General features: G+C 21.8%; 5 protein-coding genes across 5 annotated transcripts; 3 read left to right on the plus strand and 2 right to left on the minus strand.

Moving 5' to 3' along the window:
* The first annotated feature begins 1,162 nt into the window (after window positions 1-1,162).
* Window positions 1,163-2,228, plus strand: LOC128960151 (carbonic anhydrase 1-like). Its single transcript, XM_054306223.1, has 4 exons — window positions 1,163-1,321; window positions 1,381-1,538; window positions 1,638-1,958; window positions 2,067-2,228. Exons 1-4 carry the CDS (start codon window positions 1,183-1,185, stop codon window positions 2,226-2,228), a joined length of 780 nt encoding a protein of 259 aa, XP_054162198.1. The 5' UTR covers window positions 1,163-1,182.
* Window positions 2,229-9,047: 6,819 nt separating this feature from the next.
* LOC128960027 (uncharacterized) lies at window positions 9,048-9,549 on the minus strand. The gene is made up of 2 exons (XM_054306090.1): window positions 9,492-9,549; window positions 9,048-9,440 (listed from the first exon to the last, which is right to left on the minus strand). The coding sequence occupies exons 1-2, from the start codon at window positions 9,504-9,506 to the stop codon at window positions 9,117-9,119; spliced, it is 339 nt and encodes a 112-aa protein (XP_054162065.1). The 5' UTR covers window positions 9,507-9,549; the 3' UTR covers window positions 9,048-9,116.
* A 912-nt stretch (window positions 9,550-10,461) lies between these two features.
* On the minus strand, window positions 10,462-11,791 carry LOC128959923 (uncharacterized). The gene is made up of 2 exons (XM_054305958.1): window positions 11,654-11,791; window positions 10,462-11,470 (listed from the first exon to the last, which is right to left on the minus strand). Exons 1-2 carry the CDS (start codon window positions 11,663-11,665, stop codon window positions 10,646-10,648), a joined length of 837 nt encoding a protein of 278 aa, XP_054161933.1. The 5' UTR covers window positions 11,666-11,791; the 3' UTR covers window positions 10,462-10,645.
* A 1,627-nt stretch (window positions 11,792-13,418) lies between these two features.
* On the plus strand, window positions 13,419-13,846 carry LOC128959968 (uncharacterized). Its single transcript, XM_054306012.1, has 2 exons — window positions 13,419-13,630; window positions 13,701-13,846. Exons 1-2 carry the CDS (start codon window positions 13,462-13,464, stop codon window positions 13,784-13,786), a joined length of 255 nt encoding a protein of 84 aa, XP_054161987.1. The 5' UTR covers window positions 13,419-13,461; the 3' UTR covers window positions 13,787-13,846.
* An 838-nt stretch (window positions 13,847-14,684) lies between these two features.
* Window positions 14,685-15,362, plus strand: LOC128960152 (uncharacterized transmembrane protein DDB_G0289901-like). Its single transcript, XM_054306224.1, has one exon. The coding sequence runs from the start codon at window positions 14,685-14,687 to the stop codon at window positions 15,360-15,362; it is 678 nt and encodes a 225-aa protein (XP_054162199.1).
* The last annotated feature ends 2,271 nt before the right edge of the window (window positions 15,363-17,633 follow it).

The following is a 17,633-nucleotide window of genomic DNA, read 5'->3' on the forward strand; positions in this document are numbered from 1 at the left end:
GAACTCATTAAATAATATATTTAGTACTATAATGAATATAATTATAAAGATTATTATTTTTATTTGTTTGACATTTCGTTATAAATAGTTTACAAATGATTTATTATAATATTTGAAGTAAAAATAATATAAAATTTTTTATAAAATAATTTGTAATATTTTATTTAAATTTAAATTTGTATAATTTAGCATAAAACATCTTTCTAAAATGGTTATTAATCTAATTTTTTATTTAATCTTAAATAATCAGATTTTACATAATAAAATTGGATAATTTTTTTAATAAATTAATTTTTAACAAAAACATTGTTTAAAATATTGTATATTGAATTATTTATGTTATATATTTTATATAAAATCATTTTTAAAATGTTTTTATAGTTTTTTAAATGAATATATTTTTAAATATAGTATTTTTTATTAATTTATTAATCTATATCAATAAAACATGAATATTTTTATAGTAAACTAATAATAATTATTACGGTATTTAACAACAGCATTTTTATTTAATACTATTAAAAAATATTTAAAGTTTAAATTATGATATCTATTATATATGATACCTGATGAATTGATAAAAGCATATTAACAATAATTTTATATTACAACTCAATTTTATACATTGTTATATTAATTAATTAATTAATTAATTATTGTTAATAATAATAAATTGTCAAAATGCAACTGCTAATCTAAAAATGAAATTAATTAGTTTTGTATTTTTTAAATGATACTAATAATAACTAAATAACAGTTTATTAAAAATATTTTATACTTATTTAAAAAATGTTATATCCATACACAGTATTTGAAAATATTGTCAATTATGACGTTTATAATAACTTATTTCATATAATAATGATTAGCAATTTTTCATAAATATGAATATATTTATATTATCTTATTTTAATTTGATAATATACGGTAGTTTATAGTAATAAACAATATATCATAATTTATTTTAATAATATTTTTTTTATTAATCAAACATGTTTTTTAACAAATGTTTATTACAATTACTTCAATTAATGTTAATTTTTCAAATTATACACAATCAAATGTGGACATATGAAAGTACAGTATATTTTTTGAAATATAAATTATCTAGATAAATTATTATACATTAAAATTTTTGTTTTGAATAATTTTAAAGATAAATCAAGCTGGCTACAATATCCAATGTGCTCCTCCGGGTCACGTCAATCACCAATCAATATTGAAACAAATAATTTAAAAGTAAATGTGTCCTTGGCTATTGAATTTATTGGCTATAAACAACCAGTGTCAAATTTAAAATTAATAAACAATGGCATTACAGGTAGTATAAGTTTATAATAAATTTTTATCATTTTTAATTATTTGTTTTGGTATTTAAAGCAACTTTACTGACTGACATATATGGTGATAGACTGGCCATTGGGGGCAGTGCTCTGGGAAACGATATCTACAATTTAGGTGAAATACATCTACATTGGGGTCCAATCAATAGTATCGGAAGCGAACACTCACTTAATAATCACTATTCGTCGGCTGAAGTAATAAAAAAAATCAAAATTATATAAAATTTTTATTTAAAAAATAATTTAATCTCATTTTTAAACAATTGATTATTAATTATAATTACTAAAAAACAGGTACATTTTGTTCACTACAATAGACGGTACGGTATTATAGGTGATGCTCAATCAAAATTAGACGGTATTGTCATAGTTGCGGCACCTGTACGTTTGTCTATACAACCAAATATTGAGTTTAATACTATTGTCGAAAGTCGACCTATGATTACACCGTTTGGCGCAACTGTCGGTATAAGCAAACCTATTATATTAGACAGACTATTGCCGAAAAATAGGAAAATATTTTTTCTATATAACGGTTCCCAAACCGAACCGCCCTGTAATGAAAATGTTAGATGGATTATATTGTACGATAAAATAGACATGACCAATTATCAAGTTAGTATCTGTATATTTTTTATGGTAACTGTGCTAAATTCACAATTTCTATCATTTTAATAAACATTATTTATATATATATATATTATTTATTTGATTTTTTTATAGATAAATCAATTTCGCAATTTGTTTGGCAAACCTGTAAATGGATCTACAAAAAGCCGTATACTTTTCAATAGACGTGAAAAACAGTCACTAAACAATCGAACGGTTTGGGTATCAATTGCTGATACTGAAGGGTTAGGCATTACTTTTGGGAGACGACAGTAATTTTGTCGTAAATATATATATAATACAAAAAAAAATCACTTAAAAACTTAAATACCTGTTATTGGCAATTGATTATTGATTAATAATTTTAAGTAAATAATTTAAATATATATATATATATATATTTATTATAATACAAAATTATTTTCTTTTATTAAATACTATTCTTTAATTAAAAATGATGTCTTCCACTGATATATCAATTTATTGTATTTATATTTATATTACAATACAAATAACAAATGCAAATATCAGTGAAATAATTTTAAATTAAAGAATAGTATTTAATAAAAAAAACTAATTTTTTATATAAGTTTATATTTTTTATATAAAAAAATATTTTCCAATTATGCCAATGAATTGATTTTGGTAACTATTGTTATTAGTGACTAAATTTCAAAATTTATAATACACTATTTACATAATTATAAAAATTAATAAATATTTATTATTATTTTTTTTAGCATAACATACATAAATTAAAATTATTTACATGACTTATTTGAAATTTAATGTCTTAGTTTGCACTTTTACATTTAGAAAAGTAAATCTTTACAGAATAAATGTTAAATATATATATATATATATATTAAATATATGTTTTACTTATTATATATATAAACAAAAACTATAACTAAAGTGCTTCTTATGTTACTTATTATGAATACTTTTATTGTAATATTGTTGAGGATTTGTGTCTTAGACTCAATTGTCTAATACTTTATCTTCTAATCGATGACTGCATCCATCTCTACTCAAAAACAGTACCGATTCATTGGTCCTACAACTGGACAATTCATTGCTGACATCGTTTCCAATCTTAAAGTCATACAAATCTCTCGGATCCACTCTTTGGTATAGTAGTAGTAGTAGTAGTAGTCAGTAGTTAGCCGGCAGTAGTAATCATGATCTTAACCTATCCTATGCATAATGCCTACCAATGCCAGAGGACAACACTTCATATTTTATATGGTAGCGGAACAGGGTTAGTTTTAAGACCACACCCATATCGATCCGAAATAACCATTTGGTGGATCAAACATTTTTCCTCAATAGAACTGTACCAATAGGACCCTTTGAGGTCAACTTAACCCCCTTTATATTCCCCACATCGGCTCTTCCGCCAGAATGGCGACGCTGTTGTCTCTCATCAAATGTGGCGACTGATGCTGTTATGCCAACTGATTGAGCTAAAGGACAGTACGACTAGTAGGGTTCGAACTCACTAACTCTAGTTTGCAGCAGACAATGCGTTTAACCCACTCAACAACCGTCTGAAAGTTTTTTTTTTAAAAGCACATTATTCTAACCGAATCACAACAATATATATGAATTTATTTTCAATTTTATATATTAAAATAGTAAAAATAGTAAATATAGTAATAGTAAAATAGTAACATTTTGATATTAATATATATTCTAAATTTATATTTTTTAATTTAGTGAGTAGAAAAAAATCAATAAACTAAATGGATTTTTTTTATTTTTAATAATTTATAAATATTTAGACTAAAAAACTATTATACAGTATTGAGTATTGAATACTACATAAAAATATAATAATTATAAAAACAAATTTTTTAACGATAAATTTTGAATTAATTAAAATATTTTTGAGAAAAATTATTAATATATATATATATATTTTTTTTTTAATTCACAAAATAACTTAAGTTGCTTTAAAGCATATAAAAATTTTTATACTATACAAACATCTGTAATCTTTCAATAAATATTTAACATTATTTTATTGATTTATTTTTATTAACATTTATATTAATGATATTGATGCTTTATATATATTTTAATTTATAATAGTACATTATACTTTAATAATAACAGTTATAACACAATTATTTTGTAAAGCTATCTAAATGATAATTTTAAGAATTATCATTTTATTATAATACTAATAAAATATTATATTTAAGTTAAACAAATAATTAATGATTTACACAAATATTTTTACAAAAATAAGAAAAAAATACTAAATTTGTATGTAATAAATTGAAGTTATATATTAATTATTATAATAGACTTAAATATACATAAATATTTGTTTTAGCATTTATTGAATTAAACACTATTTAATATCAATAGTAAGAATTTTATCATAAAATAATAAGTATAGTATTTTCATAAAAATATACTATTTTAGACATAGGTTTTAAAGTTATTTTAGATTATATGATTAAATTATACAATTTTTCATTAGATTATTTATAAATAAATATCTAGTGTATTAAAAAATAAGATAAAGTAATTAAATTTAAAAAGATTTAATATTAAAATTAATTTAACTTTACTATTAAACATTAAAATATTTAATTATATTACAATAATATTTTGTTTACACAATTAGTCTAAAATAAATAGAAATAAATAAAAATTATGTTTAAAAATATTATGTAACATATGATTAACATATTTATTTGATAAAAGATTTTAATTTATTTATAACCAGATTCTGAACATTAAGTTTATTTGCGATATAATATTGAATATAAATGTGTATTAACCACAAAACAATTATATATATTAATACCATATATAAGACAATTATATTATTACACAAATTTAAGAACACAACGGCTGATACAGTAGTTATAATATTCATTATAATATTGAAATATTTAATAACATTAACATATTTAGTTAAACTATAATTATCATGGTGAAATTTGTCAATACATTCACTGATATGATAGTAATAGTTTGGTGTAATATTTTTATCGATGGCCACCAAATGTTTCATCATTGTTGTCAATACAGCCGAATATTTATCAATAATATCTAATCGCATAATTTGTATGTAGAATAACCAAATAACTGTATAATAAATACTAAATAGAGCATGGTGACTAAATAATAGTGGCACGTATTTTATTTTAAATAAATTATCAATATCATCGTTTAAATAGACAACAAAATAAAATAGCATATATAACAAAAATATCATAATTATGAAAAAATATGATTTTCTATTTGATGCAATCAATCGATATTTATTAAAAAATTCGGAAAGTTCTCTATAAATTTTCTCAATATTATTATTATTATATTTAATATAGATATATGATATGCCATTGACAATCATTCCCAATGAGATAAATAATTTGATAATTGTTTCAATCAATGTTTGCGACATTTCAATGGCTAAAATAATTGTGGCAAATAATATAGCATATGTAGTAAATACTAAACCCGTAAATATAGTATTCAATGTTTTCATATCACTGTATAAACCAAATGTAATTTTTACGTAATTTAACATTTTTACAAATATTAACGTTTTATTATTAAGTTATAATATTATAATAATGTAAAGTTTATGATAAATATTTATGTTTATAGTTGTATTTTTTAACAAAACAATTATAATTGACAAAAATTATTTTTTAAATATTTATCTTTCAACATTTAAAATCAATTATGATATTTTTAACACTATTACATTGAACTCAAATAAAATTTAATATTTATAATAAATATTTAAAAATTCAAATCAAATAATTAATGTATGACACAACTGAATAATTTAATGTTTATTTAAATAATAATCATATTATATGATATAAATTACATTACATCAAACTAGTCAACTATAAAAATAAATGAACCAAATATTAGAAATAGATATAATACTTTATATAAAAGAAGTCATATAAATACATTGAATATTATTAGTAGTATCTAAAATATATAGAGTATATACTTAAAAGCAAAATATGTCATTTTATTTATTTTTTTATGATAAAAGCTTTTATGTTTAAACTTTCAATTATTTAAAACATTCAAAGATTTAATTTAATTTTCAAGTTGTTTTACTATTATAATAATTATTATTATTATAATTCTAAATAAATTATTACAAAATTTATTTAAATAAATATTTTATCTAACGATTTTTAGTATTTATTTTTAGAAAATATGTAAATATGATATATCAACCTTTTAACGGACGGATAAATTATAACAAATAATATAAACAATACATCTATCGATCAAAATGGGCATCAATTATGTCACTAATTAAGAAAATAATATTTTTTAATTTATATATGAAATAATACCGTAATAACTCAAATATATATTTAAACTATCTTATAAGCAATCATATTACCGTCTTCCCATAGTTAACTCATGTTTTTAAAATTAATACCGTATTCCCATATTAAAAATAGTTTTTTTTGAAAAAGTACCGTATTCCCATATTAAAAATAGTTTTTTTTGATAAAGTACCGTATTCCCATATTAAAAATAGTTTTTTTTGATAAAGTACCGTATTCCCATATTAAAAATAGTTTTTTTTGATAAAGTACCGTATTCCCATATTAAAAATAGTTTTTTTTGATAAAGTACCGTATTCACATATTAAAAATAGTTTTTTTGAAAAAGTACCGTATTCCCATATTAAAAATAGTTTTTTTTGATAAAGTACCGTATTCCCATATTAAAAATAGTTTTTTTTGATAAAGTACCGTATTCCCATATTAAAAATAGTTTTTTTTGATAAAGTACCGTATTCCCATATTAAAAATAGTTTTTTTTGATAAAGTACCGTATTCCCATATTAAAAATAGTTTTTTTGAAAAAGTACCGTATTCCCATATTAAAAATAGTTTTTTTTGATAAAGTACCGTATTCCCATGTTAAAAATAGTTTTTTTGAAAAAGTACCGTATTCCCATATTAAAAATAGTTTTTTTTGATAAAGTACCGTATTCCCATATTAAAAATAGTTTTTTTGAAAAAGTACCGTATTCCCATATTAAAAATAGTTTTTTTGAAAAAGTACCGTATTCCCATATTAAAAATAGTTATATGGTAAAAATTGTGAAAATCATTTAAATGTGAGGCTATACGGTAAAAATTGAGAATCATTTAAATGTGAGGTTATACGGTAAAAATTGAGAAAATCATTTAAATGTGAGGTTATACGGTAAAAATTGAGAAAATCATTTAAATGTGAGGTTATACGGTAAAAATTGTGAAAATCATTTAAATGTGAGGTTATACGGTAAAAATTGTGAAAATCATTTATATGTGAGGTTATACGGTAAAAATTGTGAAAATCATTTAATGTGAGGTCATACGGTATAATCTAATGATTTTATACAATTTTTAATTTTTGGTCATAATTTATGGACAAAAATTTTTAATTCAATGTTTTGTGGTCCGTCCGCTGAATGGGGATTAGAGAAAAATAATTTAATAAATTAATAAAACTATTTTTAAAATTTTTTAAAAATTTATTCTCTTTACTAATATTTTCTTAGATATTTAACCTGTATATAAAAAATAAAAAATTAATTAATTAATTATTAGTTTAATTATAATTAATTTTCAAACTTACCCTTTATTTCATCCACTATTGCGTTAACCAGACGTTGTCCTAATTGGGATCTAATTGTGAATTTGTGTCCAATTTTTTTACTAATTTTACATTACTTTATGAGAGGGCATATAAATAGCTCTCAAATGACCCCTTTATGACAACAATTGATTAACAAATAACATAAATATTTAATTATTTAGTTTATCCGTCCGTTAATTGGTTATCCACTGTTAGGTGGATTTATAATATATGTTTTGAATACTTTATATATAACTAATAGATATGCGCACTGTATGTTATTTCAAAAATAGATTAATAGTATTAATTTAATACAATATAATTTTTTAAATTATTGTATTAAAATATTAATATTTAGTATAAGTATCAATCAGTTGAACAGTTTAATAATAAAGTAAAATATAGTTAATTTAACTAATTAGCACTAATCCTTTTTAAATAATGAATATAAAATCTAAATATAACTAATACTACTACTATAGCAAACAATAATAACAACAACAATATAATAAAATTAATTTTCAAAAATCATTAGTTTTTAATATTAAAATCATAAGAGATTAAATTTTATATTATAATTAATCATTAATTAACAGAATTAAAGTAAAAATTTATAATAAACTATAAATTTATATAAATACTAAAACAATATTAGTTGAAATTAATGTAAATGTTTAATAATATAATATAAGTTTAATACAATTTGTATTTCTAATTTATTGAAACAAAATATTATTAATTTAAATACTATACTTTAATATGCTTAAACTTAATTAATGTTTTAAAATTTAATATAAATAATTATTAATATCATTATGTATTTATGTAATAATATTAAAACAAACATGCATTTTAAAATATTAAAAAAATAGTTTTTCAACCAAGCACATATTGTAAATTTTTTTACCAAACACTATGTAAAAGTTATATTATCAAAATCGAAAATAATTAAAGTATATATCTTTAGGTTAATCCAAACAAATTAAATTTATTATAACTTACTAATGAAAAAAATAAATTATAAAATTAAAATACTATTTTTAGTATCATTTTAATTAAATACTATATATCAATATAGATTTTATTATAGTATATTACTATAGCATTATTAATTTTTCATATTAGCACTTAAAATAAATTATTATGACAATAAATATTTACAAAATAAACACTATTATTGATAAATTATATTAAAATTTTTATATTTATTTGATATAAAATACAATAAAAATAGATTAAAATTCTAGCATTGAATTTATATTTTAAATTGAATAATAAATATAATAATATTATATATTAAAAATCATAACTATTAGAGAATTAGAAAAATTTGAATAAAAATAAAAATAATTATACAATAAATAAAATAAAAAATACTATATTTCTTTAAGTTAGATTTTTAGAATTTTATTTTAGTATACAACACAAATAATTTATATATTATTTTAACAAAAAATGGCAGTATATTGATTTGGATAAGTTTAATTCAAAATAATAAAAATTATTATTTATAAATAATATCAAAATAATAATTTATTGAATGCCTCCATTGACCGGTTTGATTGGTGATGATATCAACATAATATTGTTGTCCATATTTGTAGTAATTTTATCATTATTATTATTATCATTATCAACATCACTAACGTTGCCCACAATTTGCTTATTAGCCAATTTAGCCTGTCGCATTTTTTCGGCAAATTTATTACCTAATCTATATCCCAAACTGAAACCTGGCAACGGCTGAACCTCTCGATGATGACCTCCCTGTCCACCCCCTTTTACGCCATACACAGCTCCTTGTTTACCGTTTACCAAGTATGCCATCGATAATACAGATATACATATAATGATAATCTAATCAATTTAATTAGTATAAAAATTAAAATGATTTTTATTAATACTTACAAATGTGTGATGCATTTTTTTATTAAAATATTTTGATTTACATAAAATAATTTAATAAAAATATAAGTCAAATAAATACTAAAATACAAAATTTATTTATTGATGTTGTATGTAATGTTTAGTATTATAAAATATTAAACATTACTTTAAGCAAAACATTTGTGTAACTTTTAAAACTTCAATACTTTAGATTTTGAAACAATAATAATAATTTTATTATTAACAAAAAAAATTAATAAAAGAAAATAAATTTTATTTTTCTATATTTTATTTTTTAATAGATAAAAATATAATGATATCATAAGGCGTGAGGAAAAACCGGTCATTAAAAATAAAATGATTAAAAACTATTTGTTGAATAATAAGTATATGTTTAATATGTTTCAATAAAAGTTTATACAATATATGAATATTAAACTATCAAAATTTTATGATTTATTACTTTTTGTTTATTTTAACGTTTAATGAGATTTTATTCAAATGTAATTATCATAAATATTTATAATTACTTTATTGTATTCACATTAAATATGCTAATAATTTATGGTTAACCACTAAAAAATACAGTTAATTATTATGATTAAGTAATTATTAGTTTTATACTAATTTAATTATTAATTTTTGTTACTAAATCATAAGCATCAATGATAAAAAATTAACAATTGACACTGATAACTAATATTAATTATATTATTTAAACACTTTATTATAACCTTAAAAAATTTAAGTTTAAATCATAATTAAATAATATAACAATTTTTATTAAAATTATCAAAATAATATTTATTTAAATATTAGATTATTTATTTCATTATATAATAATTATATAAATATATAAATTATATTAATATGAAAAACTTAAGTTAAAAGTTAAAACCAAAAATTAAAAAATAATATACAAAAAATAATTCAAAATAACAATGTAACCCAATAATATAAAATAAAACAAGCATGATAAATATAAGTAAATAATATAATGATTATATAAAATAATTACTAAAATAAAGCAATAGCGTATTAAATGTGTGAACACAGTTTTTAGATAAAAAAATTAAAGTAATCATCAATTTTAATAAGAAATAAAATAGATGAGCATGATAATTTTACATTTACAAAACTAAGCTATAGATATCCAATTGATTAACTCGTAATCACTATTTTTTGCTACTCTTTTTGTCATCACTACTGTCCTCCTTCTCGAGTGCGGCTTTTTTCTTGTCCTCCATATTACCAGATCTACCGCCACCTCCTCTGCCGCCACCGCCGCCACGTTTTCTGCCACCGCCTCCTCCGCCACCGTTTTCTTCATCATCTCCCGTTCCTCCATCCAAACCAGTATTCAAACCGCGTCCAATACCTTGTCCGAGACCATAGCCAAGTCCATAGCCTACTCCGTGACCCAAACGATAGCCTAAATGATATCCATTTTCAACAATACGCGGCGGCGCTCGGGATCTATAAGGATCGTCGTACTGATCAGCGCCGGGATAGTCAAACGGTCTCTGCCGACGGCCAAACCCCCCACCATATCCACCGCCGCCATATCCTCCACCGCCATACCCACCGCCCATACCGTATGGACCCAATAAACTAGCACTAGTGTCGTCAGTACCAGACGGTCCTTCAGCAGCGTCGGCGCCTAAACTTTGACCTAAACCTGTGCTAAGACCAGTAGCCAGTCCAGTACTGGTACCCGCACCTAATCCATAGCCAAGAGCATAGTCAGATTGCGGCGATTTGACTACAGTGCTTGCAGGGTATGTGCCGGTGCCGGGAGACGCAACTACATATCTATAAGTAGTACCGGCACTCGGCACTACTGCTCGATAGACAGTTCGGGCCACTGGACGGGCTGCTGTACTGGTCGGTGATGACCCTCCATGAGTTGTCACATAAGTATAATAGCCTCCGCCTCCCGAACCGTTAGTACCCGACAGTACTACACCAATACAGTATGTGATCACCGATAATGAGATCAACTGTTTTAATAAAAGTATATAAATTGTATTTAAAAAACTAATTGAGTTTCAGTTACATTACACACTTATCATTTAAATTATTTTAATTAATTATAATATTTAATAAAGTTAGTAAACAGTTGTTTACTTAAAAAGTTGTTAAATAATTTATATAAACTACAACTATTGTTAATAAGTACTCACCAAATAATTCATTATTTTATTTTAAATAATGTAATTACAATCACTTTAAATATTATAACTATTTAACTATTTTTCATTAAATTCTAATCATTATTGTAATGAAATTCATGATAACTAACTATAGTTTACTTAATGTATGGCTATATTTATTACTGAATATACTCTACAATACTTATTAGTAAAATAAAAAGAGAGAAAGAAAATCAATTATAGTTTATGAAAGTTATTATAGAAAAATTAAAAATATTAAAAATTATTATCAAAATATATTATTATTATTATTATTATTATTAGTCATACTATTAGTAAGTTTATGTTAATAAATATTATAATTATATTGATGTGAATATAAATATAACCAATTTGTTCATAAGTTTTTTTTATAATTTTGTTTTTGTTGTTGTTTTGCATAGAAGTTTAAGGGCGTTAATACCATTTAATATTGTTAATAGTAGAAAGTGATAACCTTGATAGTATTAATATTTTAGTACAATATATATTTATAATGTTATTATTTGTTTTTTATTACCCAATTTTATCTAAACATACAATTTTTAGTAACATATTGTTTCATAGAAAAACAATGTTAATTATAAATTTTTTTTAATTACTTTTTGTTATCTTATAATATTGTAGTAGGATCTTTATGAAAATTTATGATTAGCATAAAAATTGGCAAAATATGTATTTTTTGGTTTTATATATAATTATTATTTAGTATTCAAATAATTAAATTATTCCAAAATCATTGGAGACAATATTTTCAATGACATTAAATATCAATATTATTACATATTTTATGCAAATTATTATTGTGAAACAAAAAATTGTTTTATTATAAATTATAATTATAACTGCTTTTTAAAACATTGTAAAACATTGATTAATTCTTGATACTACAAAAAAAATTGTAACTTAAAAAAAATAATATATAATTAATTATTAATTAATATTATGATGTAGCATATTTTTGTTAATGAATGCATAAATAAATTAACTATAAAATAAATATATGAATAAATTAATAACAAAAAAAACATATTATTTATTCTAACATTTAAAAAAAATACATTTTATATAATTTTACAAACAAACAAATTAATTAAATTACTGTAATTTAATAAAATGTTTTACTTAACTTTACTTTTTGTTTAAAAAATAAAAAATAAATTGTTATTTACACTAAATATTATCTGTAAATATAAAACAATTTTTGATTTATTAAACTAACCCTTTTATTAGATGAATATATTAATTGATGTTATTGTCAATAACTTATTGATGCAAAATATTTGCGTCCTTTAGTTATCATTGAAATATAAATTACTTTAAGTTTACATATATATATATTTTTTAATAATGACATTAAGTATTAATACGGAAACTTGATGTACACTATAATACTAGATTAAGTTATTGTAAATTTTGTAATTAACAGATGACATATAAAAAAAATTATGTTAACCAAAAATATAATCATGAAAAATTGTTGCAATACTGTTAATGCATAAATGCATAAATGAATGAATAATTAAATAATTAATTAATTAATTAACATAATTAATAATTATTGTAATTTGTTGTTCATATTGTAAATAATTATTAGTATAAAAATGGAAAAATTTTTGTAATCATTCATCATTAAAAAAAGTAGAGAAAAAAGGGTTATTATAACTTATATTTTCTAAACAATTAATTGAGATTTTATTGTAAATAACGACAAATTTTTTTAAAAAAAAATTATCTTTAAGTTAAATTCCATAAATCATTTTCTATTGATTTTCAATTATTTTTATTATATAAAAAATATGTTGTCATCAAAAATTATGTTAGCATTTATGCTAATTGTGGTTTTATGTCAAGTTTACGGTCAGCCTACAACTGCCGGCACCACATCCGGTGGCAACAGTATTGAGGCCAATGGTGGTGGTGGAGGCGGCGGATCGGGTGGCGGCAGTGTTAAAGTAACGGGCGCCAGTATGTTTTGACGATTTTTTTTGTTGTTGAAAAGATATCATTTATTTATTAAATTATATTTTTGCTTTAGCCGGCGGCAACATTGAGGCCAGTGGTAGTGGCAGCGGTTTCGGTGGCGGTCAAGGTTCGGCTAAAGTTTCATCAGGTACACGTTAAGCCACACTATTGAAATTAAAAAAAGTACCATACTCTAATTAAATATGTTTATTTTTTTTAATTAGCTTAAAACAATCTAAATTTTATTATAAAATTATTGCTATTGTTATTATTGTATTAACTTGTGAATAGTATTCAAAAATATATATATATTTATTGATATTTAAGTTTATAATAATATTGTTTAGTTTCACCCAGTGTAATGATAAATGATAAATAAAAATAAAAATTATCTAATAATAATAACAATTGTTTTTTTAATTTAATAGATTACAAAATATATTTTTTAAATATTCGATTAATACTAGAATAAGTTATTAAAAATTCAATTTTATCATTTATGATGCTTAATTCATACTTATACTAAATATTAATTGCAATCAATGTTGCAATCATTTTCAAAATTATATATATATATACAAACACTACTTAGGAAACATTAATATATTTATCTCTTAGGAAACATGACTTTATAGTATTTTTAATTTGATTTATAATCTATTAAAAATTAATAATGACTTAATTTGTATTATTAGCTAACACTAGTTAGTCTACTTTTATGTAATTAATTATACAGTCCAAACATAGATTAATTAATTGATTAATGACCTATGATATTGATGTTATAAAAATTGTTTTAACAATCAATTATTGAAAATAAACTGATATGTCATGTATATATATCAAGGTATTTGATATTTTTTAAAAACTATAAATACATGTAAAACTTATAGTCTTTTTTATTATACTATTTTTTTAATTCAAAATCTTTTAATAATTTATATAGTAGTCAGTCATTAGTTATAAGCAATAATAAAATCACTAATAATAATAATTTTATTGTAAATCAGTAACTAATAAATTTATTTTAAATTAAAACTACTATCCATACAATATTATGATTAAGTTATTGGTATTACTTATAGCAGTAACGGCGGCAACCGGTGCTCCTGTTGGCGATACAACGACATCAGCTGCTGATGATCCGACTACAAGTGTATCTACTGACCCAACTACTACTGCTGCTTCTGGAGATACAACTACTACTGCTTCTGGAGACACTACTACTGGTGCTTCTGGAGACACAACTACTGCTGCTTCTGGAGATACAACTACTGGTGCTTCTGGAGACACAACTACTGGTGCTTCTGGAGACACAACTACTGGTGCTTCTGGAGACACAACTACTGGTGCTTCTGGAGACACAACTACTGGTGCTTCTGGAGACACAACTACTGGTGCTTCTGGAGACACAACTACTGGTGCTTCTGGAGACACAACTACTGGTGCTTCTGGAGACACAACTACTGGTGCTTCTGGAGACACAACTACTGGTGCTTCTGGAGACACAACTACTGGTGCTTCTGGAGACACAACTACTGGTGCTTCTGGAGACACAACTACTGGTGCTTCAGGAGACACAACTACGAGCGCTTCGGGCGATAGTACAACTGCAGCCGCGTCTACTGATAATCCAACCACTGGTACTATTGATGTTGAAGCTGGAGGTCAAGGTGGAGGACAGGGAGGAGGCAGTGCTCAAATTAATTCAGACAACACTCCCGGGAAAAAATAAACTTTTAGACTATTATTAAAAATTATAAATCAATTTGATGTAAAACTATTAGAAAAATTTAGTTTAATAATTGATTGATTGTTTGCAATCAATTAAAAATTATTTAATAGTATTTTATTATTGTTGTTAAGTTATACTTATGTTTTATGAAAAATGTTAGTAATTTTAAAAATTTTGTTTTAAAAATAATTATCAATATTTGTTAAACTTATTAATAAATAGATACTGTATATTATATGTTAATAAAATGTTTTACTGTATACTATTTATGTGTTAATTATATTTTCAAAAATATCATTTATAAAATATATAAATTTAAATTTTTAAAATAATTAATCTGGTTTCAGTTTATTAATTTATAAAATATTTGACATCTATGTGTAATATTGCTATTTAATAAATAAAATACTAAAATTAATAAAGAAAATACTTAAAAATATTTTTAATTAACTAGTGAATAATATTAATTTTTTAAAAAAAATATTTAACTTTAAATAAAAATAATAAATTTTTAATAAATAAAAATTATATTTTATTTATATAAATTACTAATTATTATTATTAACATAAATTGCTACTTAAAATATTCAAATTATGCATAATTAAATATTATTTTATATTATTTAATTACCGGTAATATTTCTTTTTGAATAAACCTGGAAATTTTTTATGTTAGAAATTAATAAATAATTTATATTTTTTATATTGAATTAATTAATTAATTAATTAAAATATACTGATTTGACTTAACTATAAAATAAATATTATTGTCTGTAAGTAATTCAATTCAATTTATTCAATTTTATTTTTTTAAAAAAAAGGAAAACATAAATCAAAATTATTACAAATTATATAATAATAATATAAAAATTATTTGTGGAAAAACTAGACAAATTAATCAATATTTAAAAAACAGACATTACAAACAACAAAATCATTGTTTACTTATTTTTAAAAAATACTATATAAAAGGGTACCTTAAAAAAAACTCAAACCAACAAATAGTTTATTATTGATATTATTATTATAAATTAGATTAAGTAATATAACGATAAAAAAAAATCATAATGAAATTGTCTATAATTTTTATAAGCGTTTGCTTAATGATGGTTATATGGGACAGTCGTGTGGTTAATGGCCAAACTAGCGACTCAACTACAGCAGCCGCTAGTAGTGATACGACTACTGCGGCGGGCAGTAGTGACACGACTACAGTGGCCGGCAGTAGTGATACAACTACAGCGGCCGCCACCGCGGCCTCCAGTCAACCGATAACAACATCAGGCGGAACGGGCACTACTGCTGGATCGACTAGTGGTCAAAGTAGTGGATCGGGAGGCAGTATTCAAGCATCAGGTGGTGGAGGCGGTGGCGGATCTGGAAGAGGTTCGGTCAGCATTCAAGGCTTTCAAGGACGCAAACGAAAATGAGCATGGTCTATTTAGTCTATTTTTCGGCAATGAAAAGAAATATTTATATAAATTTAGTTTAGTTATAGTCAAATATTTAGTTTATTTTTAATTCATATTATGATTTTAATTAATTATTTTTTTATTTATTACTATTATAGACATTAAGTCATATTATATAATAGATGCATACAATGTGTTTATTATCAAATAGTTTTAAATATCTAAATTACAGTATAATTAAAAATTAGTATTACTATTATTTATTATTAGTATTTTTTATTATAGTTAAGTTATTTATAGTTACAATATATAAAAGTTAAATAATTAAAAATAATATTGTTTATTCTAATCCAATGTAATAATGCATAAAAAATAAAATTTATATAAAAAATTTTAATAATTGTTTTATCATTTAATATACTAAAGGTACAGTATATAAAAATATTATTCATTAGAATAGATTTTTTTTAAAAATTTTAAATTATTTTTAAATTTTTAAATATAAATATAAATATATATTGTACATGTTGCACTGAATTTTTAAAATAAACAAAATAAAATAATTTATATTATAGAAAATAAGACAACTTAATTTTAATAATTTTTAAAAAATTTTACTAATTTATAACTACCAAAGTTATAAACTGACAAAAGTTAACTACCAGTTATTATAGTTAACTATATATTATAATTAAACATATATATTATTTATTAATTGATAAATCACCTAGAATATAACATTGATAGAATATAATATAAGCTTATAGTTTGTCATTAATATACTTTTGTAATAATAAATTTAAAAAATTTAATACAAAAATTGACAAAAAAATATATTCAAGAATATAATAATAATCCA

The sequence above is a fragment of the Oppia nitens genome, unplaced genomic scaffold, assembly GCF_028296485.1.
Source record: "Oppia nitens isolate AA-2021 unplaced genomic scaffold, nextdenovo-longstitch-racon4-pilon3 scaffold4_pilon_pilon_pilon, whole genome shotgun sequence".
Lineage (NCBI taxonomy): Eukaryota > Metazoa > Arthropoda > Arachnida > Sarcoptiformes > Oppiidae > Oppia > Oppia nitens.

Excerpts from the sequence above, each read along its gene's own strand:
- LOC128960151 (XM_054306223.1), top strand. The coding sequence starts at position 1,183 with ATGTGCTCCTCCGGGTCACGTCAATCACCAATCAATATTGAAACAAAT. Across the intron at positions 1,539-1,637 it reads ATCACTATTCGTCGGCTGAA|GTACATTTTGTTCACTACAA; the intron begins GTAATAAAAAAA and ends ACTAAAAAACAG. Across the intron at positions 1,959-2,066 it reads TAGACATGACCAATTATCAA|ATAAATCAATTTCGCAATTT; the intron begins GTTAGTATCTGT and ends ATTTTTTTATAG.
- LOC128959968 (XM_054306012.1), top strand. The coding sequence starts at position 13,462 with ATGTTGTCATCAAAAATTATGTTAGCATTTATGCTAATTGTGGTTTTA. Across the intron at positions 13,631-13,700 it reads TGTTAAAGTAACGGGCGCCA|CCGGCGGCAACATTGAGGCC; the intron begins GTATGTTTTGAC and ends TTTTTGCTTTAG.
- LOC128960152 (XM_054306224.1), top strand. The coding sequence starts at position 14,685 with ATGATTAAGTTATTGGTATTACTTATAGCAGTAACGGCGGCAACCGGT.